This window comes from Bombus vosnesenskii, unplaced genomic scaffold (genome assembly GCF_011952255.1).
Source record: "Bombus vosnesenskii isolate JDL3184/JDL3185 unplaced genomic scaffold, Bvos_JDL3184-5_v1.1 scf7180000013542, whole genome shotgun sequence".
Classification (NCBI taxonomy): Eukaryota; Metazoa; Arthropoda; class Insecta; order Hymenoptera; family Apidae; genus Bombus; species Bombus vosnesenskii.
Window position 1 is genome coordinate 120,429 of NW_022883108.1, and position 26,465 is coordinate 146,893.

The window sequence follows — 26,465 nt, forward strand, 5'->3', positions numbered from 1 at the left end:
ATCGTATTTCGACGCAGTTTAGCATTCTCAAACTAAAAGTCACAAAAACGTTATGTAATTAATTCGAACGTGCCTGAGAGGCAGCGCATATGATTTCTCCTTGATATCGTTAATATTGCAACAGTGATTGTCATTCAGGAAAGATATTATCATCACGAAGGATACGATAACGTTACTTTTCACAAAAATCAAATTTAAGAAAGACATAGTGACGGCACTGTTCAACAAAGATATAACGAAGAACCGGTTAAAATGTTAAATGTTTTATCCGCTAAAAGTGTCTTTCGAATTACCCGGTCGAATATCTTTTATTTCGTAGGGAAAAAGAACTAGCGTGACTGGATCAACTTCTTCCAAATTGTTCCTTTCAAAATAAGGAAAAAACTAGTTTAGAGTAATTTAATTGTTAATCGTTCGAAGATGTTTCGTAGAAAATCGAGGAATCTGACCTTGTCTGTGTCTCACGTCATTCCTGACGATTTATCTCCTAGTTGTTTTACTCCATGTGTTAACTCATTAAGGATTAAAGTTGAGTTAACGCCACATTTCATTTGTAATTCCTTTTCAGCCAATTACAGTCAGTTTACATTATCCACAAGTGAATTGATATTATTGAATTCTTTTGAATTAACATTGCAACTAATCAAGAAAAGAATCATAAGAATTTCTTCGACCTAGATATTAAATTTTATGAGATTTGCAGAAATCGAAGTATTTTATATCGATTTTAGTCGAGAAGAAACTAACAGTTTTCGTATCATAAAAATTCTTTTTGTTTCCGATTTCCTTCCGATTTGTATAATAGGTTTCTCCTATGTATTGAAAATCTATTACTCTAATATATTTGATTTGATAAAACGGTAACGGTATTTCATTTACGTTTTACAATAATGTTGTATTTCCGCAGCGTTTACACATTATTTTGCTGTGTGGTGTTTAATGGATTAACGCGTGCATTCTTTCGTCGTATATCTAATCGTGAACGTAAGCCCTCGCACGTTGCGCGCAATAAAGCTGCTGTTGTATGTTCCCTTACGTTCGGTATATCCGGTCGAGCAACCTCTACAATCCGCCCGAGCCTTTTACAAACACCAATCAATACGTTTGCTAATGGTACTTGGAATTAATGTGTGAATATTTGCGACCAGATCTCTACCACTTGTAATGAACACTAATAATTCGTTTCGCAATAGAAGTGGCGGATAAAACTGGTCAAGATATACAGGTATTTCCTAATACTCGACCAGGTTCGTAGTCCATTCAGTGAGCGATAGTCAATGACGATAATAGATACATCCAACATAGACATAGTCAACGCCGCAATCTCAATGATGTATGTTGCGCGAAATAAATAGTTTAATTTGACGAATGCTACGATGGACGTATAGTAGATGGAAACGATACGCTGAAGTCGTAAAATCAGACAGTGTTTGGAGTTTACAACTTTCAATGGTCGCAACAATTAATATCTGTCTAAAAGATCTTCGTTTAGATCCATGCGATGTCAATTGTGAATCAGTTCTTCCTTCGTAATGTATCTATAAAAAATTGTCGCGTTGTAAAAAGAACGGTTATATTTCGTTTCTAATTTACATATATTCTGAAAGCATCACTGATTATAATGCATTGTCGAACTGCTATTAATTGTGGAAATTAATTTAAAATCAATCGGTGAACTTACAATGATACCTTCGTCGAAAATTGTAAATTTTATCCATTGACCGATCGTTTGACCTCGTTATATTACTTACATTTATTATACATCGGTAGATGATCGTTTCAAGTCTGAATTCGTGGCGCGAAACAAAGATCAGAGGCAATTGCCAATGACTCGAGTCGTTCCCCTTTCTTTCCGCGTACGATAAAATTACGTATCTAATTAACGTCGTGAATACAGAAACTATCGTGACCTCGACATGGTCTCGTTCGACGATTTCACGTATCGCGATTTTGTTACGTGTACGCATTTCCAAAGTCATGCCAATCGAGGAGTGGAATAAATACACATACTCGACGTAAGTGCTTGTGGCTGTTTCGTGAATTTGAATTGAATGGATCATTAAAACATTTTTAAAAATCCGTACATCTCCAACCGTTTACCGTCATGTCTAATTAACACACGTGAAATATTGAACGATGACGACTGAAAAACTATAAGTACCGGCCTTGCTAACGAAACAGTTTTCCGTGTGTGTGGAAACTTTCTTCTTTGTAGCTTCTATCACGATTTGCAATTAGTCAAACTGGTAGGGATTTTGCAACATGCAGACCAGGTCATCTCGCTCCTGGACTTAGTATAGTAAGAGGGAGAAGTGAATGTTGGCGGTTCTAGTACCTTCCAGAACATGAAATTAAAATTTGCCCGATCAAAGGAGCTGTCCTTCTGTTCACGAAATATTTCTAACTCTAAGATTTCACTTGGAAAGTAAGAATATAGTAGGACAAATAGTTTACGTAATTGGAGTTCATATTTATTCTCTCCACTACCTATTATTTCTCGTTCATATAAATGGATAGAAGTTTACGTTCAGATAAATGGATTCAGTTAGCACTTCCATTAATTGAGCACTAAAAGTTCGTTCCAGTAAATGAAATTCGTACAAACAGAGTTCCACTGTAATAAAATTCTATCGTTCATCGCAGTCCTATCATTTACTTATACAATCAAAATTAGAGGATTAACTTGTCAGTGACGGAATCTTTACAAATACTATAATACTCGACATACAACAGCGTATGTTTAATTAACAAAGATCCTTGAAGTGTCAGAGCCACCGGAAGTGAGACGGTCGAGGTCACGACGAGACGATGCGAAGATGGAAGATCCGTGCACGAATAAGCGGTTCAGAACGCTAAAAGATGTATGATTCAGTCGACAGAGAGTACTCGTGCGATACTACAATCAGCTGAAAAGTATGTCGTACACTTCTATTCGTGAATATGTGGCCGCAATTTCTCGTGAGTGTCAACAACGAGGCATGTCTGCTTATTCCTTTCTCTCGTTGCCCTCCTCTCTGCCTCTCCCCTCACTCTCTCTCTCTCTTTCTCCACCAGTGAAGTTTTGCTCTCTGTCTCTTCACTTAATGCTCCCCAAAACAGCTACATGTTCTCCTTTTCTTCTCCCGCCGATGGTTTTCTTACATCTTTTTTTATTTTGTTACTCGAGCGCGCAACAATTCGCGTATTACTTAAGATCACCGGCCGGTTGCGTCGCTCCATAATAGTTAAACCTGCAGTTTCGTGCCGGCGCGACGCGGCAACAAGCCACGCGCCTTCGACTTTCCCGCCGTATGCCGTTTCACCGACTGCTCTGTCATGTATCACCGCGACACAATCGAATACAAGTCTATACGGAGTGCCTCGGAAATGATCATGTAATCGACGCAAGGAAGTGAATAATCGACAAAAGGTTATTCTACGCGCGAAAATAAATCTAAACTGTACATTAAAATTTGTACGGAAATCCCCTTTATTTCATTTCATTTTCATTTGACCAAATCTTATTTGAAAATTGATGAAATGACAGCTGTTCACTCGCTTTTAGTAAATATTTTGTAATTTCCGCGTACATTTTCCAATCGGTTTCAAATTTGACCAATACAATCATAACAGTCGTGTCTCGTGTTAATGAAATTTCAAAATGTTTTATATGACACGTATAATTTATTCATTTAAATTTTCTGTGGTTGCAAATACTCTATTGAAAAATAAAACAATTATCTTATGTTCCTATCTTTTCTTTTATTCTGTTCCTTCGTTCGTTTACGATACGTTCCTCGTGACTTCTGTTCGATCTGTACGATGCTACACGGTTTGTAGCGAATGGTATGATACTACGACAAGATTAACAAGACAGAGCACCTCTACGTTCAATCTGCGCTGCTGTTTCCCGTTGCAAAACGTCGATACTCGAAATTATTATCCATGTTGATAGAATTCCGTTTGTCCTAAATATAGGCTTGTCACGAGACATACAAATTGACGCCTGACGCGGTCACTTTCACGTGACATGTTAGAAATAACTGTGAAATCTCGCGGTCCCGAATGAATTGTCCTGAAACCGACGTAAACCTAAATATGAAACAAGTTGGATCTTTCTCGCCGTTTTTATTTCTCCAAATCAGAGAATTGCAGAAATCTTCAATTTCATTGTTCCAGCAATCAACCGAGCTTCGATCGAAGTTGAGTCATGATGAACTGGAAAATATTGTTAAGACTATGATCACAGTGAATGCTTGTCCCGAAGAACTATCGTTCTGACGAATCAAACATCTGAAAACCGAAATGTGAACACTCATAAGAGTTTATACGCGTATTTGACTGCTCTAACGTATTCGTTAGGGTGCATTTAGACTAAACGAGCAAAAATATACGAGGAGATCAGGAGCATTCACTCGTACTCACTTGATGTAAACGGTTTTCAAACAATCTGTTCCTAAAGTGATTTACACCAAAAACCGAAAACCTACGTATATACCTATTCATAGAAAATAGACCATTAAAGTATATAGAATATTAAATAGTTATTTCCACCTCGCTCGGTCTCGTGATAACGATATTTGATGAAGAAATTATAATTATAAATGCATTCTTTGATCGCGAAACAGAAAAAGAATGTTTACGCGTTAATTCTACTAAAGCATTCACTCGCTTGATCTTAAATTTAAACGCACCTATAGAACGATATAGTTGGTTAAAAAAAGATATCTGCTATGGTAGCCTAAAACCTAAGACCGAAGTAGTAGTAGTAACCGAAGAAAAACGAAACATCGACGAAATTTCGATCTTGCTCCAATCGGCATCGCGAATCGCGACGCGTATCGAGGATAGACATGCACGCGAAACCACTTTCACGATCGCTCTACCACGGATTGGATATGTTCCAGTACTGGTTCAGAGACCTCGAACTATTCTAAAGTTTGCCCTCTCGAATTAACGTTTCGCGAATTTTGACGATCCACGCGGTCGATTATGCGTTGACCGAATTTCACGCATCGCTGATACAAGCGTTAGAAACCGGTTAGACCGGGGTCCTATTAAACAAACTGAAACATCTGTCTTGCGTTTCATAGCCATCACAGTGGTAGAATCTAATTTAATTGGAGCCAGACCTTTCTATTGCAACACACCTTGATCGCTCGTAAGATCGTTTGAAGCACGATAAATAATCCTTGTATATACTTGACTTAAAGAATCACAATGTGTAATGTTTTCGTTTCGACCGCAAGCTTGATTAAAATTTCCGTCGAAAATTTATTTTCTATATACGTGGCACGCTCGATCTGCCGTTAAATTGTGTATTACTGCTGCGCGGTTAGTTCCATGTTATTAACTCGCGGTATTGTATAACGCCAATTACAGATTTCTTGCACAACGATGTTGTAATTTCGCGTATTTGCTAAGAACCATCTCTCGTTTTGTTAAACTCCCAATAAATGGCAGTATATTTAGATATATCGGGGGGCAAATAGATTCGCTGGCTGCGGTTTCAATCAAATAAAAATGTAGCGTGCAATCATCATCGCACAATCTTTTACGAACTCTCCTACTATCGCGGCAATGAAATCTTAGGTATTTCAAAAGCTTTTACATTCATTATTATCTTACACTATAAACAACACATTGAAAATTGATCGACTGATTGAGTCTCGGAATAAAGATTCAAATCATTCGTGATTCATGATAAGAGCTAGCTCACCAATGTATATTATATATAGACGTTAAATTATTAGTGGTTACACGTTTGATATTTAACGTTATCTGTTCTCGTCACGAAATAATAAAAAGTAGATTAATAAAGTTAGAAATCATAAATCAATAATATGCGAAATAAATTAAATAAATTAATATTAATAAGCTTATAATTAATTTTATCTATTATCTAAAATTGTTTGTATATATGTACGATTTATATCATTACTACCAATTGCTAGAATTATTTACACATTTTTTACGTTTATTGGCCTTACCTTCTTTTTTCTTTTATATAACTACTATTCTACTTTTGTTATCGGTAATAATATTACTAAACTTATGTTTATATATATTTACAACGTTTATATATTTAGAGGAAATTTGAAAATGCAAAAGCATTATGTACTTGAGTCTATAATTGAGTCTATAATTGCGTCTCATGTCTATTACAGAGACACATAAAATATTTAAAATAAAGTAGGCACTACATGATATTTAATGAGTAAAACAATCCTCTGTCTGAATTCCATTTCGTCAATTCTATTCACAAAGATATGAATTTTCACTTCCTCAAAGATATTGTTTACGATGTCACTCTCTTCATCGAAGATTTATCGAGGTAATATGAGTATTTCAGATGCGACATAAACAGTTTTGTCGCCGTACATTATCGCTTTCAATCCAACAAGCCTTTGTTGTACCAACCGACGCTAGAATTAAAGATTAAACGCTATACGCCAGCATAATCGCTTGACAGCTTCAGTTTCCGTCGAATACTGTGACTCACACGTACGTACAACCGATCGCAATGTATTCGCCACTTTAGCATCATAATCTTATACACAATATAATTACCGATAATTCATATCATGAATTACTCGCTGGTACAAATATAGATTATGTCATTGTGCGATACGAACTATAATGTCATAATAAGCGTAAAACCTTCCACGAAACGGGTTTCTACGAATTATACTTCTTTTTTGGCAAACTATATTCGAACATCAAAGTTAGCTTGTCGCAAAATTATACATTGTCTAATTTCCTGTGAAATGTTCACGATAAAAATTATTTGAAATACCAAATATATATCAAAAATATCTCGACATGCACTATATACGTTAAAGATATTTCTTTGGTGTTTTATTGTTGTGTTTGATACATAAAACACGATTCTCGAAGGAGAAGACAAGTTATTTGTCGCCATGTTGGCTCTCATTCGAATTACAAATAGGTCGTATTTTACGTAACATTATGATATACGGTGAATCTCTAAGGTCTTCTGTCTTCTTCCTGTTCAATGATCGTAGCTATCATAGCTGCAGGTAACATTCTGACGAGCTATAGAACACAGAATTTAGAATCTCATTTCTGGCCGACAATAATCCACTTGAATAATTAAGATCCTCGTTATTGCTAACAGCGAGCTATTGTATCGATTTCATGTGGAACAATGTAGCATTCTATTGAACGCTTCTTCAAGTTTTTATATGGGTATCTTGCGTAACATGATAATGTAGCAAAGAAGTAGAGGTTGCAGGTATTACAAAAAGTTCAGAAGTCGGTAACAAGTGAAAAATAGGAAATAAAAGGTTGATAGAAGAGTTCTTACTGATGAAGAGTTCCAATTATTGAACGAAAATGAAATTAGGCAAGAGACATCGATTCTTCAAGTTGTATTCCAACGTCGGAAATGTCTTTGCAAGACTTATTACAATAATCTTGTTCACACCTTGATGCTGCACATCGCGAAGTTCTTCTTTCAGAAATAAACGAGATTGTGTTCCTCTCGGTTTATTTGGCCGATGACGTCGAGTATACGTTTCAATTTCATAGGCCTCCCCACTTTTTACTTATCTACAGTTCCCAACCTTGACGCGACCTAACACCTTTCAGCAATTAACAGTCTAGTACGATGGGTCACGTATGATTGTGCAATTACTTCGTAATGGTGTCACAATGTCTCAGTTCAGTTGTACAACGTGATTCCACGATACTGTCAAAAAGACTGACCTGTAAATATCATCTCGTAAGTCTTTTGATTCCTATCTACGATACCTCAATATGTATGGCGAATCGAACGTTTGCGCGATTTATATTTCTGCAAAGCAAATCGCTCGTACCGTTCACCGTAGACGGATTGGATATCATACTTTTTAGACGAAGCTATTCTTTTCTCAAAAAAATATAACCTTGTCCCAAGAAGTTACGGAAAAAAAAATTGTCAAGTATACCTATCTCACAGCGTATGTAAATCGCGATCGAGTCACCGCGGTGCATTAATTTACAACAGTATGCGTCGTTTCTTGCGGTTGTTGCCAGTGAAACGAAACATTTAGCCGGCGTGGATATTGAGGTCAGTGGTTTGTTCATCCCATAGTTAACGACGATTCCAGTGTCGAGGCACAGCTTCGAGCGCAGGCACGAGCGAACGATTCCTTGCGTAACGTACGCACAGAGACACTGTGTGCCACCGTGAGCTACCGAATCATCGAGTCCTCGTGTGCTATCGAGACCCACCAAGACTCATCGAGTCGCCGCTGGCCCGTTTTCTGCGCCTGGCCCATTATAATGTATACAGCTTTCGCAATATATTCGCGAAGTATTTCGCTTGCTCGGCGCGTTTTCGACTTTTCATTTTGCAAGCGAACGAGACGATCGAGCCACGCGATCGCGATCCATCGCGGAGCCGACGAATCATTGTCGACGCTCCATCCTACTTGGCACGAAAATCGATACCTTTATCGCTGGATCGGTACTCCTATCCCCTGTCATGTCTTAGAACTTACAATACGCTGATGCCTTTATCAAACGTTTTTTCAAATTTTTCAAATCGGATCACGTTTTACAAATTTGGATGAGAAAAAAATGAGAATGTTTTTAGTCTAATAGGCTTTGTACAAAGATGATCTGTGACACCTGGATCATCTTGCACAGTTGCATTAGATTATTAGTGACATTTTACAAGTAACAAGTTTGAAGTTATTTAGAAGTTGATTCTAATAAATGAGACGTTCTCAAAAGCCACGTTCGATTAAAAGTTACAGAAGAGTAATAACACACAGTTGCTGTTCTTTAATTCTATCTTAGAATTTACTATTATTTATGTAACTTTCTTGCAATAAATAAATTTATGAATTTAAGAAGTTTAGACATTAAGGAGTAGTAACGCAATGAATATCTCTCATTCGACAAATACAAGTCATTTGATTATCCTATTCCACGGAAGAATTATAATGCAACTGTAAAATAATGTTACAAAGCACTACAATCTACAATCTGTAATCTGTATGAATTTATTGATATTATTAGTAAAGTATTGTGCAAGAGGGCTCTAATTTGCGTTGTGCAAAATCTTCGTCCAATGTTTGAACAGGAAACTCGAGTTAAATAGATTCGAACAAGAAACTTAGACAAATTAGAAGATGTTTGGTTCTAATAGACTCTGTACAGATATGATCAACGACATATGGCGCGTTGTGCAAACTCCATAGTCAATATTTGTCAATTTTCTTGACATCCACGAAGACAAATCTTGATTTCTGGTTTTTTCCTTTGACTGAAGAGAGGGAGAGAGAGGGAGAAAAACAGGAGAAGAAAGGGTAGGACGTTAAAATAGTGGGTAGTCCCCGAGACTCCGCGTCCGTATACAAATCGGTGACCGGCTGGCCGATGATAAATGACGACATCCATTCAAGTCCGTTCTCGATTGGCCTTGACGAGAATTCTCTCGTCGACCGAGTTGTATTGAAAGCGAAATTCAACGGGTTACCAAACCGTCCACCAGCATAGAGAGCATGCTGGGTGGATGTAGATAAGTTGCTGGCCAGTTAGTTTACAGAGACATGATCAATCATCTTTGGCACCCACTGTATAGGCACAAGTAATTATCTTCTCGCGCGAAGGTCCTCTTCCGTATCTTCGAAATTCTTTGCGAGAAAATCGTTTCGAGGAATCAACGAACATCCTGTCACGTGTCACTTAACGCTTCTTCGTGATAATCATCTCATTTTCTTAGCAGAAGAAACTTCATTAATAGCTCCTTTCCTAACTGCAGCGACTCAGTAATCTAACTGGATTCCAGTTGGAAGGATAACAGAAGTAACAGATATTTCATACTTATGGATCATAGGTGTGGGGCAAGTTGATAGCTATCACCGATTTTGGCTACGATCACGAGTGAAATTTGACTGATCGTTATTAGAAACGACGAAACTATAGTGGATGTAGTGGTTCAAGGCCGTGACAATTCATGGTCGGCCCATGAGTTGCGCGAGACTATTCAATCGTGTAATCCATAAGAAAAATTATGTGGCCACTTTCGTAAGCGAATGTACGCGGTGAATTTCGGATCATGAGCCGATCTTGGTGGTGCGCACATACGCACATGCGAAATCGCTTCTAACTCAATGTCGATGCCGAAAATCATGACACAAATCGACAACATTTTATGTAATCAACTGGTCAATCTCTACGTCGACGTTAAGTAATACGCCCTCATTCACGCATGGAACAACAGAACTTAGTTGGAAACCGACTATTCGCGAGCCAGCTGAATTTACGCGTTTCCATGCTATCCGATTTTAAATTATTCTCACAGTTGTCCCTCCTTTTTCTTTCTTGTTCTATATTTAATGCTAAGCTAAATCTTATCGTACGTTTAACTCTACGTAAATATTTTTAAAACGTTCAAGTATAGTTCTATGACGTAGAGAAAGATCTTTTATAAAAAAATAATAGAGGTTGCTTCCACACGCGTTTATCGAAGAGTGAAATGCACTTTCTGTACGCTTTTATGGGAATTTTTATGGCCCAAACAAGGAGCCCGCTTTGTTTTCCACAGCGTCCTTCATGTTGTTTCAATTCACTTTCGAAATCGACCTTCATTCTTGGACCGCGACGATGATTCTTTCATGCTTTGATCGTTTCAGGAACTCGTGGATCTGGTCGTGAAAATCTACACCCTTGATTCTGACCTCAGGAAAATATCTTGTTAAGGTTCTCTTGGCAAAAAGCAAGAAAAATGTCGATTGTAATGCAGTACGTAGACCGGCTACACGAGATACTCGACAAAAATGCAGGTAAGCCTCTAATGAGATCGTACACGTACATTACAAACGCGTAACATGGCCAGATGTAGATCTTACGATATCTTGAAGTTTTTCACCTTCCAAACATTGTGAACAAACCTTAAACATTGAGAAACATCTCAGCGACGATCACCAACTGGTGACTGGAAGCGATTTTATTAAGCAAGAACAGGAATGGCTGAACCCTCTCTCTCTCCATTCAATTCTCGTTTTTCTGCTTTCATTTCGCTTTTCACCTTGGTCTAGACGGAATATCTGCAATTGATCAGAATTCATGGCCAGTGTCCCCTGTGGATAATATGGAAATTGGATTATTCTTAATAAAAATGATACGATTGTGCTGGGTAAAATGATTAGATTCTATTTGAACAAAGTTGGAAAAAATCGATGATTCTTCCATCCTTATTTCTTTTTAACCAGCACGTATGTTTAAGAGTATGCTTGTTATGGTTCATAAATGTTTTGCAATAGCAACAAAGTATTACATAAAAACGATGACGATAAGAAAAATAATGAGAATAATGTCAATAATAATTAAAGAGACGCAAAATTTACGATGGAAAATAAAATATTCATGTATAATGCATGTTTAGTTATGAAATGAAACATTAATATAAGAAATAACGCATAAAGAATACAAATTATAACTCCATTCGGGAATAGTTGCTTGTAACAACTCATGTAAGAAATATGCAAATAATATACATAATCAAATATAAGTAGAGTTCTACGTTCAAAAAGATAACATCAGAAAAATATCAATATATGTACATTATTGTATATAAATAAGCAAACAAGAGTTCAAGTAAATGAATAAAACATATATGTCTTCTTCGACGTAAGCACATTGTACAGGGGTAACATTGTCTTAATGCGAAGATAAGCAAAGATTACAACGGTTCCACAAGAACTAAACTTTTAAAAGAATCTTTTAAACTTTTCAAAAGAATTCAAAAACATAAATCAGACTTTATCCATCATAGTCGGCAATGCGGGTATATCCTGAATAGAAACTTCTTTGAAATTACGCAAGCATGAACACAAATAAATAAAAATTAAAGCAATAAAAGTTACAGATGACTATTCCTCAAATAACATCAATAGCAAACTATTACAAAATAAAAAATCTATTGTGGAATATATAGCGAAATTCCAAATATCTTTTCTCACTATCTTAAACCCCGATTTCTTTCATAATGCTACCAACTTTCGCCATTTCCTAGCTACAGTTATACATTTCTAGACTTCGTTCTTTACTTCATAAATTTTAAAGTTTTAGCTAGGTATCTGGAGCTTTTATCTGCCATCACTAACATTTCAACGAACCAGAACTTATATTTTTATTAGCATAATATCGACTCATATCAGTATAAAAATTAGTTTCATAAATATTTGTTTACCCAGTGGAAGAAGATTCTATAGAAACCTAACATGCTAATATTGCAAAGGATCGGTGATAGGGAATTCCAGAATTCCACATATCATTTCTCCCCACGTTTCTTTAACTTCGCAACGCTTTCTCAAAAGCAGAGGAGAAACCTTCTGCGTGTATCACTTATAACTTTTATCTATTATTATCGTATATTAAAGAATGCTTGAAAATACTCGTCTCTTTATCTTTTCCTTTATAAAAACTTTTCCTCGAGAAAACGATAAAGAAACAGAAATTTAGAAGTTTCATGATTGAACGACTTGATCCATGTTTTCTAGCACGACTAAGAAAGCACGGAATCGGAGATTTCGACGAGTGCTTGTGCAGGAAGGAAGGATAGAATATCATTATTCATTTATTCATTCATTTATTGATCGATGACGATCGATCGACGATCGACGACGACGACGACGACGACGATTTATCGACGACGACGACGATTTGACGACGACGACGACGACGACGACGATTTATCGACGACGACGACGACGATTTATTCCATTCCATTCCATCGACGACGATCGACGACGACGACCATCCATTTATCGACTTCCACGACTTCCATTCCATTTATCGCATCTACCCATTCCATTCCATCCATCCATTTACTCCATTCCATCTTATCCATTCCATTCCATTCCATCGCATTCCATCCCATTTTACCCATCTACCCATCTGACGACGACGACCATTCCATCCATCCATCGCATCATCTATCGCATTCATTCCATTTTATTTATTTATTTATTAGGGTTAAGCCCGTTAGAATACATGTGTTTATAACAACAGGTAGTTACCGGATACAGAAACTTACAAAAAAGGGGAAAAAAAATAAAAATCTAGCATAATATGTGCTGATGAAAAAGTATGGTTAAGCAATAAATTTAAGATCAAAATAACGCCTCATAAATCAGTCGCTTATATGACACATCACTGGTAGAAAAGAAATTATGTGATCCAAAAAAACTATTAGCTAGAGAGCAAATACGATTAAGCAAACGTCATTTCTCGTGATACAGCGGTAACCTGCATCAAAAATGAATTATTCATTTCACACGGCTGAGAGATACAGCCATCAGTCTCGAGGAGAATTTTTAACTTCTTCAGTAAACACGCAAATAAGAGACCGTATTCTCAGATTCGCCGAATAACTTTCAATAGTAGAAATTCCCGTAGCAAAGAAAATATCACGATCGAAGCGACTTATCACGTTTTAAGGTAGAATACTGAAAGAGCACCATAAAACCGCACCAAGGTCAGTCAGCTATTAAAACCAGCAGGAGACCAGTTAATTAAACACATTTTACAACTGGTTTTAACGCGTACAATAACGTATAGTATAATAATGCGATAGTTGACTGAACTTTTGAAGGACGAGAAAAGTATAGGAGGATATCACGTGAAGACACCTCAAGGTCGAGACCGATACACCAATGCTACGCCAAGGCAGCTGGCCATGCAACATCAACTACGGTCGACCGAAGACTGATTTGTCCTAGAAGTTTTCTCTACGTTGATTAAATTTTTGAAGTTATTGATGTATATCAATCGATCAAGCATTGATAGAATGTTATACCTGTAATTTATTTTTTTCAGATCAGAGAACAACGGACTGGTTCATGATGAGTTCACCGTTCCCCACTCTGTTTATCTGCCTGAGCTATGTATACGGAGTCAAAGTTTTGGGTCCAAAGCTAATGGAGAATAGGAAGCCCTTTCAGTTGAAGAACGCCCTGATAATTTATAATCTATTCCAAATGGTGTTCTCAGCGTGGCTCTTCTACGAGGTAACATTTCTACTTCAACTGAATGTCCCTCGTTGCACTTGTTCCTCTTCCCTCCTTTTTATATCTTGTTGTATCAAATAACGTGTCGTCTGAAGAATTTTTGTTGCCCGTTATAATGTGTTGCCCGATTCAAAAATATATTCGTTGCATGAACAAGTCTGCGATGGTACACATTTGGCTTATGGTACATAAGCACGCACAATCAGTCTCTCCTGTATCAGAATGTGCCACAGGGAACCAAGAATTACACACTAGCATCGTACGATGAATGATTTCTGCGAAAACATCGAACGTCCGGCTAATTCATCGAGTTCGAGATTGTGTGTGACCGATATCAATGGCACTGCTTAATTAATATTTACGAAACGATTGACTATATAAACTCTTACGTGATATCTTTTTCAATGCAAGATGCAAAAAGGTTGCTCGCTTCAGTATACAAAATTAAACGATTCGTTGTTGTTAGACAAATTAATATCGCTTGGACAATACTTTGAAAGGCTGGCAAAACTTTAGTTAACACTTTCAGCGGTTACAAATAACCGAGTCGTAATCGTGCTGCATTTTAAAGTTCGCGGAAGAACGCATTTCGGACTCGATCGATTAAGCCTTCGATTAATGCAGAGGAAAGCACAAGATAAAACATTAATTTTCAAACAAAAAAAAACAGAGTCTGATGGGCGGATGGTGGGACCAATATAGTTTCCGTTGCCAGCCTGTGGACTATAGCAACAATCCAACCGCGGTGAGGGTAAGTCTTGTCATACGTAATTTTCTCTGCAGATGGATCATCGACCGCCATTCCAACGAGACGGACCTCCACCAACGATCTTGTTCAACGATTTTTATATGCGTATACGTACGAGTATATATGAAAGAAAGATATCGTTGATCTGCTGCTCCATATTCTTCTATATCCTCAAATCTAATTTCATTAATTGTGACTATGACAACGTATACGCATATTTTTGACGATAGAACGTTTCATGTTTTCAAGGGCCTTGGATTGTAGAAATTGTGGAATTGTGCTATGATGCGAATTATCTTATGCTTCGTAGGCAGTCGACCAGGGAACGAAACCATCTATGAAAGAGGAGTAAACTATACTATAGCGCTTGTGGCTTGTGTATTTTGCGTTTCTACATTTGCTTGTTTCTGTTGTTATCGTGTAATCTGTACTAATTACATCTTGGAATACCTGCATGCCAGTCCAAGTCCGAATTAACTTTTATTCCGTTAAATCCATTGATATCAAGAAAAAATCAAATGACAAACTGATTAACGATTCATAAACTTCCTGTAACTTTTACGTAAATTCTCCTGAATCCGAGGAAAATTTGGAGAAAAAATGATGAATATAGAAATAGGTAAGAACTGAAATTGTAGGGGAATGATGAACGTCGACGAAGACGCGTTCTTGTTTAGCCTTAATTAACACTGTCGCGTCCCAGCCATTACCATGATTAATTTTTCTCTGAGAATATGCACACGAACGCCCCTTTCTTTTCTATGCCTTTCTCTTTCGTTTATTTATTCTTTTCATTGATCGGAGAATGGCCTCTGGGCGGTTGTGGTTGCAGATAGGAATGTCCGGATGGCTGACTGGCGACTATTCTCTAAGGTGCCAACCCGTAGACTACAGTGATCGACCCCAAGTACTAAGGGTGGGTGATATTCCCCATTAACACGCAAATGCATTACACTATGTCAAATACAACTTCTGCACAATCTGTTAGTTACACGATAAAACTATAAATTCTATATTAAGACATATAACAATGTTGGCAAAGTTTCTGTTGAAATTGAAAAATTCAAAAATCTAAAAGTTCGAAGATTTCGAAATTTAAAAACATAATTCAAAATTTCTTTAAACTATGCAATTTAAATGTGAAACTTTTATTTCGAGTACAGTTACATGTTTTAACATTGTTTTCTTCAGCAATATTCCAAGCGATTGATTGGATACAATTAAAAATTCTCATATTTTCTTTTCTCATAGTCTCTTCTGTCAATATTACCCAACTCTGTACTCATAACATCATTTTTCCTGCCTACATGCCACTAAATTTTCCGTAGTACTTGAGAATATTGTAGTTAATTTAGCAAGCTAACACACTTCGAAACAACCGCTTCATGCAATTAATGCCACTTAACAGACTACGAGTAGAAAACAAAAATTTGAAATAGACACCATTCACACGACGATATTACTTACTGGTTACCACCTAATAACTATCACAAATGGATACACAGAAAGATGCGCAATAAAATGTTACGACTGTTCATCAAAGCAACTCTATCAAAGGCAAATCTTTCGAGCATCTGCAATTCTTGTTCTTTTATTTATTCTATAATTTTTCATCATTAGAGTATATAATTTATTAGCGATAACGCTGTATCTCCAAGGATTTGCTCCTATTACCACGTTCATCGTATTACGAACAACGTTAAAGGGATTATCTAATCGATATTTTCCAAAGCGCAGATGGTGCACGCTTGTTGGTGGTATTACTTCTCCAAATTTACGGAATTCATGGACACGGTAAGTAACTGGAAGTAAATTGGAAGTCTTTGATAATCTCGGTCGTTTTACTGTCCCCTATTTTTGTAGATCTTCTTCGTACTGAGGAAGAAGAACGATCACGTGTCGACATTGCACGTTATTCACCATGGTTGCATGCCAATGTCAGTGTGGTTTGGCGTTAAATTTACACCTGGTAAGGCAATTCACTTCACTGTCGTCAATATTTGCAAAAATATCTTTTAACATATATCGTCTTTCCTTCCAGGCGGTCATTCTACTTTCTTCGGACTCTTGAACACGTTCGTTCACATCGTAATGTATACATACTACTTGTTAGCTGCGATGGGTCCGAGATTGCAACCGTATCTCTGGTGGAAGAAATACTTGACCGTCTTCCAAATGATTCAGTTCATCGCGGTTATGATCCACGCGTTCCAACTGCTCTTCATCGACTGCAATTACCCAAAGGCGTTCGTTTGGTGGATCGGTCTGCACGCGACTATGTTCTTCTTCCTATTCAACGAATTCTACCAACAAAGTTACCAACAGAGGAGGAAGCCAGTCGCAAATGGCATGAAAAAGGATCATCAGCAGAACCATCAAGCCAATGGCGTGACGAGCGGTACAAACAGTAATTCGTCGGGAAGAAGGGATGCGGCCGATTATTACGTGAAAGGCGACAGCCTAGCCGCGTCAGAGCTCAATCTTAGGAAATCATACACGACGACCGAGTGACCCGATCGCGTTACGTCGTAGCCGTCATCAATTCATCTCGTCTTTTTCCATCGATTCCTCGAGTCGCATCCGGGCTTCGCTCTATCACCCTTCCAGTCCAATGATCCTTCGAGACCAATGGAGAAAACATTGAGTACAAAATTACTCTGTATTGCGACTGCGTTGTAGCGTATATTTGTGAAAGGGGATGGAAGGTGAGAGGAAAAGAGTGTGATACAAAGCAACGTACAAAGGTACTCCCGGATGTGTTGCGACTCAATGTCTCGGATCCCTGACCTCGTGACTCAGGTATTCGTGACCCTTCTTCGGTTCGCTGTACGTACACCTGCCACGACTGACAAGGTAACTCGTCTTTGAATCCACCCCCCACCCTCTGCAAAGGAGTATACGCGGGAAGCAAACAAACGAAGAAGCCGCACTGCCGTTCATGTAATCGTATCTCACGTAGAAAACTAATTGCATCGATGTCTCAATGAGATCGCGGATATAAAAATATGTAGAAAAAGTTAAGTTAAAAAGTTACAAAAAAGTAATTTTCATCGCCATCGCATTACCAATCATGGTAATTTATAGCGGTATTACGATACGCAACGGTAATTGTAGAATAATTGTTTTTATTGACCATAGTGAAATTGCAGCGTTTTCGCAGCACGCCCTCGAACCCCTAGGTAAAAATGGCCTCTCACCACTTTAAATCGACTGAAATAACCCGATTTGATTTTCCCACCCTTTCGTGAAAATGAACATTGTTAAACATCATTTTTTGATTTACATACTTTTCAAATACGTCCGGACGATAGCTACTTGCGAAATGTTTTTACTGTCATCGGTTTGCGCGAGGTTCTAAGATTATATAAAAACAAGAAATTATATAAGAGAGTTAACGGTGAGTCTTGGATTAAATTACGTAACAATGCCACCGACCGTTGTTTTATTACATAATTCGGGAAGATCTCTTTTGCATTTTACTAGGATCCCGCGGGTGTTAGAAAATTTATACTTCATTATTCCAGAATTTGTGATCTTAATTAGGCCGATCTATAGTACACAATCTACGCACTTTCATACCAAGTTTTACGATTACATAAACGGTACGAAACCTGGGCTTAAATTCATATCCGTATGCAAGGTGAGTCAACTAACGTTAGCCAAAAATTTCTCTGTTAATTTCAATGATACGAAAAAATGATTAAGGAAGAAAATATATCGATATATAACGAAGAAACATATATCGAAAATATATCATGACGCAAAAAATTTCTTTCTCAAGATCATAACCCAATATTTTTTATGTAAAACGTTTTCTCCTATTGATAAAACTAAAAGAAAAATTTTTCGCTTGTGACGTTAAATGACTCATTCTATAAAGGATTGAATATCAAAAATAGCAAATTTCCTAATGATACTGATTTTAAACATATTTTAAATATTTCTAATTCCGTGAATATTTTTTTTTTCACAACTCAGGCATATCCGTTATAAATCGATATATAAAAATTACTTTCAGTCGAACATGAATCATCGATACCGGCGTATACATATATTCGATTTCGAGAGATACTTCATCTACGTGGCAGCCGTAGGTACAGTGTAACATATTCAGCATTGTACATAAAATACATCATCTATTCAATATGTTCGACTCAAAAGCCATTCAGCTGAAATTAAAAGGAGAAAACGGAAAAAAAATGTAAGGTAAAGGAAATATGTGCGAAGCAATAAATCAAGACAGTGTACAAAACTAATCATTTAAGCTATAAGAATGACTACTAATCGATGATGAGAATGATTTAATGATTTAATCGACAATGAATAACCGATTTTGTATATTTAAGATTTTTCACTGATTGGCTTTTATGCCGACTATATTATAGGTATCGCGAAGTCGCGCAAAGCTAAGGAAACTCACGTTTTCAATTACCGAACATTGAATCCTTGAAGGGACAAGAGAGCAACGTCATCCGTGCCTTGCGAGCAAACTGATGTGCCTTAATATCTGGAATGTTCTGATAATTACGCGCAATGGTCATTCAAAGCTCAATATAAACAGCGAGGTGATCTATCGGCGAAAATTCATTAACGAAAAGCAAGAGATCGCGTTTCATTTTGTAACACGATCACTGGCGTTAAAGCTGTGATTACCAAAATATTTCGTCGTGTCACTTGTGATCTAGACATTAAGGTTTCAACTCAGAACGCGTCTTCAAACGAGCCGAATTAATCAAGGGGTTTTTTATCGTTTTTTTTGTACGTATATCATGAAGTTATATAGGGTTAAATTGTTGATCAAATTTTCCAACATCACAGTTGTTGAAATTATTGTTAGAACTAAGAATATCTAGAAACGTTTATATTTTCTAGCGCAAACATCAAGTTCCCGAATTCCGCACAAATTTATTCTATTTTTCTAAGCGAATGCTTGTAATCCAACAGATCTGTGACGAAGATCATTCGTATATCCCATAAACCAATGTTTTCTAACTATGAAATTTTGTGTGCCTCGCGTACTTGCACGATGCAACATTCTTATCGATACTTGCTCACACTTTCTAAAAGAGAATCACAAATGTTTGTATGCCTGAGAAATTCTTTGTACATCTATCCATAAAATTACAGCGACTAAGATACGATTCCCGAATTTGTACCACAGATATAATCAGATAGTATGATGATACGATTGGTTTGCACAAAATGTCCACTTTGTGTTTCGTTCGCTTTGCACATTTCGTACACTCTGTACATAGATAGGATAGTTTTGTACCGTCGTAAGGAAAGGAAACAAAACTATTGAATAACACTTATTGTGCCACGCGAGAAAGGTCGAAAGTTAAAGAAAACGGCGAAGGAAAAGAAAAGTAAAAGCAGGTAACATAAATTAACGCGCGCATAATGATAATTTATATACGAATCTATATCTAGATATTACGAATAAAAAGTTGTTAAAAAAAACGTATGAAAAAGAATCTTCACCGAGACTAATGATTACTTTGTAATCGCGGCTATGTACATAATACTTGTAGAACAGTTAGAGAAAAATAACGAACATGTCTCACGTTTCATATTTTTTAAAGAAAAATTGTTCTTTTTTGCAAAGATTTTCTTTTGTACAAAAAGACAATATACAAAGATACCAATTAATTCTCATTAGTGAAAACTTTCAAACTTTATTACAAATGTTCTGCTAATGCGATAAAAAAAAATCACGAAAACCTGTACTATACCAAAATTTTCTGAACAAAAATCTCGAGAATAATATTCGAGTACCCCTTTTATCAGACACATTCTAATTTGGCAAGAAAACTTATCAATTCAAATTTATCACTTGCTCACGCAATTAATTTTTCTAGGGATAATAAAGAAAATTGTTTATTATTTATTTACGACTTCAATTTCAAATTGAAAAGTTGACGACAGAGAGAATACAATGTACGTAAGTAGATCCAAACGATTAATCAGACATTAAATGTGGAATTAAACGCAAAAACGATGAATACAACATATTTAAAACTCGAGTCTATGCATCGAATTGTACATAAATGAAAGTAATCATTCTATATATACAACGTGAACTTAATTATGTACCCTTGTTTCTTATGCACAGATAAGAAGAAACTATAGTAATCTAATTAAATAGCTGATATAGTCCTCTAGATCAGTGATGCATGAAGGAACTGAATAAAAGAATTGATACATTTATTATGATATTGACAAGATTAAAAGTTCTTGAAACACAAATTGATTGAAGCATATACAGTATACAGTACATTGTGTGAAATACCGCATGATAGAAAAGAACAATTCTTTTTCAACGTGCATTTGCATGGATTAATACCTACAAGTATGTGACGCATTCATAATTTTCTGTCTCTTAGACAATAGTTCTCAATCTATATGTTACGATATTTAAATGATTGTTACGCGGGCTATTTGGGAACAATAATATAATAAATAAAAACATAACTTACAGCATCAATAACAGTTACCTCATATTTGCGCATAAAGAAAATTAACAATAATTAAAACGTATCGATGAAAAGATAAAATTTTATTCTTCGTAAACGAAAGATTGAGAACCATCAACGCCATAGTAACATAGTAGCTTGAAACTGTCGCGAATCATCTACCGCGACCGCTTCGTATACAACTTGCAATCTTACAATAACGGTCATTATTGTTTTAATGTGAAGACATTTCATTTTATTTCCTACAACTTTATATTAACAATAGAATGAATTTTCAACAACAGTATAAATAGTAGAAAAATCCATAGGCAGCAATAAATACATTTATATAGTTACAAAATTGGTCCTTTACTTCGATAAAAAATACAAAAATTTAAATTTCTGTTCATATCCCTATATGAATTCTATATTATAAAAGAATCTCTCTAGTCGATATAAAATTGTGCACATAAGCACGCGTATGTGCAATAAACCAGTACATTTGTTGGAAAACGGAACAGAAGTCGCCAACGCGTCCTAGTCAGTGAATTATTAATTGAACGAAGTATCAAAGAGTAACATCTAGTTGAGAATCGCTGTAACGTCTTCTGCTGCACGTCAATGCCCGAACTGTCAAGATCGTTCTACCACCATCTACTATAACTCGCAATAAACTTGTTTAGCGTGGAAGATATTACTTTTTCATAAGATAAATTCGTGTTTAGCATCTTGTGACGCATCACAGGCACTGGTGCCGCGCGATTAGTCAGCGCCAGTCACTGACTAGCGCGGTACATACTTTCGGAGTTGACGGACTGACGTCGTAGTCGAGTGCAAATGACTACATGTCAAAGTCAGTGAGCGGCGTACTTTAAGTGTACTTTCTACCGGTGGAGCTGGATTTCCCCCGATTGAATAAAAATGTTGGCTCTCATCAATCGAATTTTGGATTGGTTTAAATCCCTCTTTTGGAAAGAGGAGATGGAACTCACTCTTGTTGGCTTGCAGTACAGTGGAAAAACCACCTTCGTAAATGTTATAGCGGTACGAAAATTTGCTTTCATTGTTACAATTTAACGATTGGTATTCCTATTCGCGTTTTTATTAAATAAAACGTACCATGCTCATTTGAAAAATCACTAAATCGTCATATTTTACCATTATAAAAGAACAAAACGTGCACCGTTTTGGTTAGATTCTATATTTCATTCGGGATAACTTTGTAACTGATGTAAACCTTGCACCCGCCCTAATATAAAGATTTAAAATTACATATCTTCGCAATCATTTTCTGGGAAACGAACTTGATTGTTGTCGTTTTCTTTTGTTCCTTAATTTTAGATAGAATAGTGACCAGTTCATGAGCAGTTTAATAAAATTATACATTAGTTTTTTCATAACATTAACATATTTGTTATTTTGAAACATTTTCTATATTTTATCACTGTATTATTTTATATTCTGTAATGAAACAAGTATACGCCTATTTCTCATAGAATATAATATTTTTCAGTCAGGACAATTCAGCGAAGATATGATCCCAACTGTTGGTTTTAATATGCGTAAAATAACAAAAGGCAATGTAACTATAAAGGTATGGGATATTGGAGGTCAACCAAGGTTTAGATCAATGTGGGAAAGATATTGCAGAGGAGTGAATGCAATAGTATATATGGTAGATGCAGCTGATTCTGAAAAAATAGAAGCAAGTCGCAATGAATTACACAATCTATTAGACAAACCTCAGCTATCTGGTATACCAGTGCTGGTTCTTGGTAACAAGAGGGACTTACCTCTTGCTTTGGATGAAAATGGGCTTATAGAAAGAATGTATGTTTGTTATTTAAAAAATTATAGTCATAGTAGTGAGTAAATGATAAATGTATGTCATATAAATACTTTCTATTTCAGGAATTTATCAGCAATTCAAGATCGTGAGATCTGTTGCTATAGCATTTCATGCAAAGAGAAAGACAATATTGATATAACATTGCAGTGGCTTATAGCACATTCTAAAAGTGGTGTTCGTTAATATGTGTAACTAATTTTATGTACTTACTCATCTTTATCGAAAAGCCCAAAATATTGATAGAATGGGGATCAAATGTGCAAGGGAGTGTTGAGTAATGATTTTATTCTGAATTGAGTGATCAATTATTGTAGACACTTTTTTTAAACCTAAGCTTTAGCTGTTATCTATTCAGTCATATAAAAATCATAGAAAGTTTGATAAAGGAAAAAAACAAAGAAATTATGCTTAAACCAAATATGCTCATGCAAATGATAACAAGACACGTACATCCTGCAAGCACCTTAGAAATAAGTAACAATTTTTTATATTGTGTTTTCAGATAATCAATTTAAGTAACAGTGCTGTTATTCTAACTTAAATCCTTCAAGAAAAAATAGCATTTAATGGTTAATGTAGAAATGATGATAGCTAGTACGAATACAAGCGCAAAATAATATCAATTATCATATAGTACACATTTTTGAAACTATTTAATTAAGATTAATAGATCACAACATAGAGATTATGAACAATTGATTGCTATATGTACACGAATATGATGCTAAGTAAACTTGTATAATTAATGGAGAATTATTAACAAATTATATCAATTTATTACGATCCTTAAAGTATGACAGTTGTGTTATGTATATACACACACATACACGTATACATACATATATATACATACATATGAAAAGGAATAAAACAATGTAATCCATTTTTTAAATGGATTCTTGCCTTTGATAAAATTTTTATTATCATTGGAAAATAAAAATAATAAAATGTTGTATGTTTTTAAAACAATAATATAGAATTTTAAGCTATGTTATCTTATCCAGTGCAGAAACGTTATTGGTTGATATGCATGACGTCATAGCACTATCGATTGTGTATTGTCGAGAGTCGATTCATCTTTAGCGAGTTTATTTACTGTCCTATATAGTTTGTGTAAGAGTAAGTATAATGATTGTATTAGGTCATCCCATAAATTCGTGCCGACTTTTGTGTATACATTTCATGTGTCGATTTATAAACATACGGCGATAAGGGACCAATGCACTTAAGCTTAGCTGATCGAGAATAGGCTAGAGCAGATTTTCGTGGGTATAAGATCGTAATATAGTGAACACAGTGACTTCTAACAGTAAAAAATCATGAGTGAAATGCGTATCCATTTTCGACATCTCATGTTATATGAATTTCGGAAAGGAAGTTCTGTAACAATTGCCACGAAAAACATATGTGCTGTTTACGGAGAAAATGCGCTTTCATCTCGCACCTGTAGGAAGTGGTTCCAACGTTTTAGAGCTGGGAATTTCTGTTTAAAAGACGAGGAACGCTCCGGGCGTCCTCCTCAGATAGACGAAGATAAAATTCGGGATCTTGTTGAAAAATCACGAAGTTTGACAGTTCAAGAGATGTCAAATGTTCTGAAAATACCTAAGACAACGATTCATAGGTGTTTAAAAAAAATGGGGATGGTGTCAAAGTTGAACGTTTGGATGCCCCATGAACTTACGGAACGGAACCGTCTTGAACGAACAACAGCGTGCATGTCATTACTTGCGCGTAATAAACATGAGCCATTCCTTAAACGCCTGGTAACTGGTGATGAAAAGTGAATACTTTACGAAAACCCTGAACGGAAACGTAGTTGGTCCCAACGAAATCAGCCACCTCAACGCTGCTCAAAACCAGGGTTACATCCACGTAAAGTTCTTTTGTCTGTATGGTGGGATTATAAAGGAATACTCTATTTTGAACTTTTATCTAGTAGTGATACCATTAATTCAGACAAATATTGCACTCAGAAAAATTAAGGGAAACACTAACTGAAGAACGACCTAGTGAATAGGAACAACGTTATCTTCCATCACGATAACGCTATTGTCGCGAAAAGCGTTACAAAAAAAATTGTCTGAATTTAATTGGGAAATTTTACCACATCCCCATATTCCCCAGACATTGTCCCATCTGACTACCACCTGTTCAGAGCATTACAACACTTTTTAGCCGGTAAAAAATTTGAAAATATTGACATTCTCAAAAATAGCTTAGAAAATTATTTTAAAGAAAAACAAGAGAACTTTTATCAAGACGGAATAATGGCCCTACCAGAACAATGGGAAAAAGTTGTACAACGAGAGGGGGATTACATTTTTTTATGAAACTGAAAGGTATATAAACAATCTTAACATATATATCCGCTCGAAAAACGGCACGAACTTATGGGATGACCTAATATGTACAAGATTATCCACTTAACTTTCAAGTTTCGACCCACGCTCGCCAGAACATATAAGAATGGCAACAGCGTAACATAAAAGCTTATGACATAGTCAAATGTAGCACACCATCTATGAGCGGTAGCTAAAAGTACAATTAAACGAAAACACAGAGCGATTTGGGTGTCACCGAAGGACTTTAAATTTGACATCACAATAAGGAGAAAACGATTTTCGCAGCCAACTTTGTTCCTATATGTAACTTAACTTTTTTTTTATTAATAACTGATATCTTGGATTATGCTTACCTGAAATCCTATTACAACGTAATTTTTTTTTATTTAAAATTATATTCAACTATCAAAGTTATTAGCAAATTACAATGAAATGGTTCACAATCTTACAAACATCGAGGCCCTTTTTCTATTTCATCATTTTCTTCTACATCGTACTTCAAAATTTGTTAACTACCACTTTCTAGAAATTGACCGCTATTACCTGATATTGATCTGAGTACATCGAACGTAAGAATAAGGAACAAGGAGAGCAATTGAGATACAAGACACCTCCCAGACTAAATGTCTAAATATGAATCCTGTGAAGTATTTTGTTATATCTCAATTGCCTTCTTATTCTTACATTCAACGCATTCAAACAATTGTGTTCCGAATTTCACAATTTCTGAAGAATCAATTTTTTCAGTGATTCTAGGAGCATCCGAAAAAGAGCTTTCCGTTAAACCTGAGGAAGATCCTCACCCGAGAATGCACTTAGAACGAGGAGCACTTAGGATTTCCACAACGGCGAAAATTTATTTATTTTCTTTATTTTTTGTTAATAAATTGCTATATTCTGACATTTCTAGCCCTGCTTTATATGTGTCATCGTTCAAAAATATAGTAAACAATTAATTGTCATTCTTATACTTGCCTATCTCGGGTAGAATAATAGATATGAACTTTTTCATAGAACCATACAATTAAATAGGTACTTGTAGCGTAGAATTCAATATGTTCATATCTA

At 36.0% G+C, this 26,465-nt stretch overlaps 3 protein-coding genes across 9 annotated transcripts in view; all 3 read left to right on the top strand.

Annotated features, from left to right (window-relative positions):
- Nucleotides 1–21,015, top strand: part of LOC117238562 (elongation of very long chain fatty acids protein AAEL008004-like) — a 36,816-nt gene extending 15,801 nt beyond the window's left edge. For 2 of the 6 annotated variants that reach the window (XM_033503570.1, XM_033503569.1), the window contains 7 exons: nucleotides 10,626–10,775; nucleotides 13,813–14,003; nucleotides 14,674–14,754; nucleotides 15,584–15,667; nucleotides 16,489–16,545; nucleotides 16,615–16,720; nucleotides 16,793–17,262. In XM_033503570.1, the coding sequence (XP_033359461.1) occupies nucleotides 10,718–10,775; nucleotides 13,813–14,003; nucleotides 14,674–14,754; nucleotides 15,584–15,667; nucleotides 16,489–16,545; nucleotides 16,615–16,720; nucleotides 16,793–17,262 (1,047 nt within the window). In that variant the 5' untranslated portion in view covers nucleotides 10,626–10,717. Of the gene's footprint in view, nucleotides 1–10,625; nucleotides 10,776–13,812; nucleotides 14,004–14,673; nucleotides 14,755–15,583; nucleotides 15,668–16,488; nucleotides 16,546–16,614; nucleotides 16,721–16,792 lie in introns of all 6 variants that reach the window. The other 4 variants (XM_033503571.1, XM_033503574.1, XM_033503573.1 and 1 more) reach the window with 4 other exon arrangements.
- A 729-nt stretch (nucleotides 21,016–21,744) lies between these two features.
- LOC117238565 (ADP-ribosylation factor-like protein 8B-A) lies at nucleotides 21,745–23,944 on the top strand. The gene is made up of 3 exons (XM_033503576.1): nucleotides 21,745–22,247; nucleotides 22,717–23,033; nucleotides 23,115–23,944. Exons 1-3 carry the CDS (start codon nucleotides 22,125–22,127, stop codon nucleotides 23,233–23,235), a joined length of 561 nt encoding a protein of 186 aa, XP_033359467.1. The 5' UTR covers nucleotides 21,745–22,124; the 3' UTR covers nucleotides 23,236–23,944.
- Nucleotides 23,945–24,288: 344 nt separating this feature from the next.
- LOC117238566 (histone-lysine N-methyltransferase SETMAR-like) lies at nucleotides 24,289–25,251 on the top strand. Of its 2 annotated transcripts, XM_033503579.1 has the most exons (2): nucleotides 24,289–24,743; nucleotides 25,115–25,251. In XM_033503579.1, exons 1-2 carry the CDS (start codon nucleotides 24,372–24,374, stop codon nucleotides 25,193–25,195), a joined length of 453 nt encoding a protein of 150 aa, XP_033359470.1. In that variant the 5' UTR covers nucleotides 24,289–24,371; the 3' UTR covers nucleotides 25,196–25,251. The 2 variants fall into 2 exon arrangements, with proteins under 2 accessions (XP_033359470.1, XP_033359469.1); XM_033503578.1 differs by lacking the exon at nucleotides 25,115–25,251 and having other exon boundaries at nucleotides 24,289–24,861.
- The last annotated feature ends 1,214 nt before the right edge of the window (nucleotides 25,252–26,465 follow it).

Excerpts from the sequence above, each read along its gene's own strand:
- LOC117238565 (XM_033503576.1), top strand. The coding sequence starts at position 22,125 with ATGTTGGCTCTCATCAATCGAATTTTGGATTGGTTTAAATCCCTCTTT. Across the intron at positions 22,248-22,716 it reads CCTTCGTAAATGTTATAGCG|TCAGGACAATTCAGCGAAGA; the intron begins GTACGAAAATTT and ends AATATTTTTCAG. Across the intron at positions 23,034-23,114 it reads AATGGGCTTATAGAAAGAAT|GAATTTATCAGCAATTCAAG; the intron begins GTATGTTTGTTA and ends TTTCTATTTCAG.
- LOC117238566 (XM_033503578.1), top strand. The coding sequence starts at position 24,372 with ATGAGTGAAATGCGTATCCATTTTCGACATCTCATGTTATATGAATTT.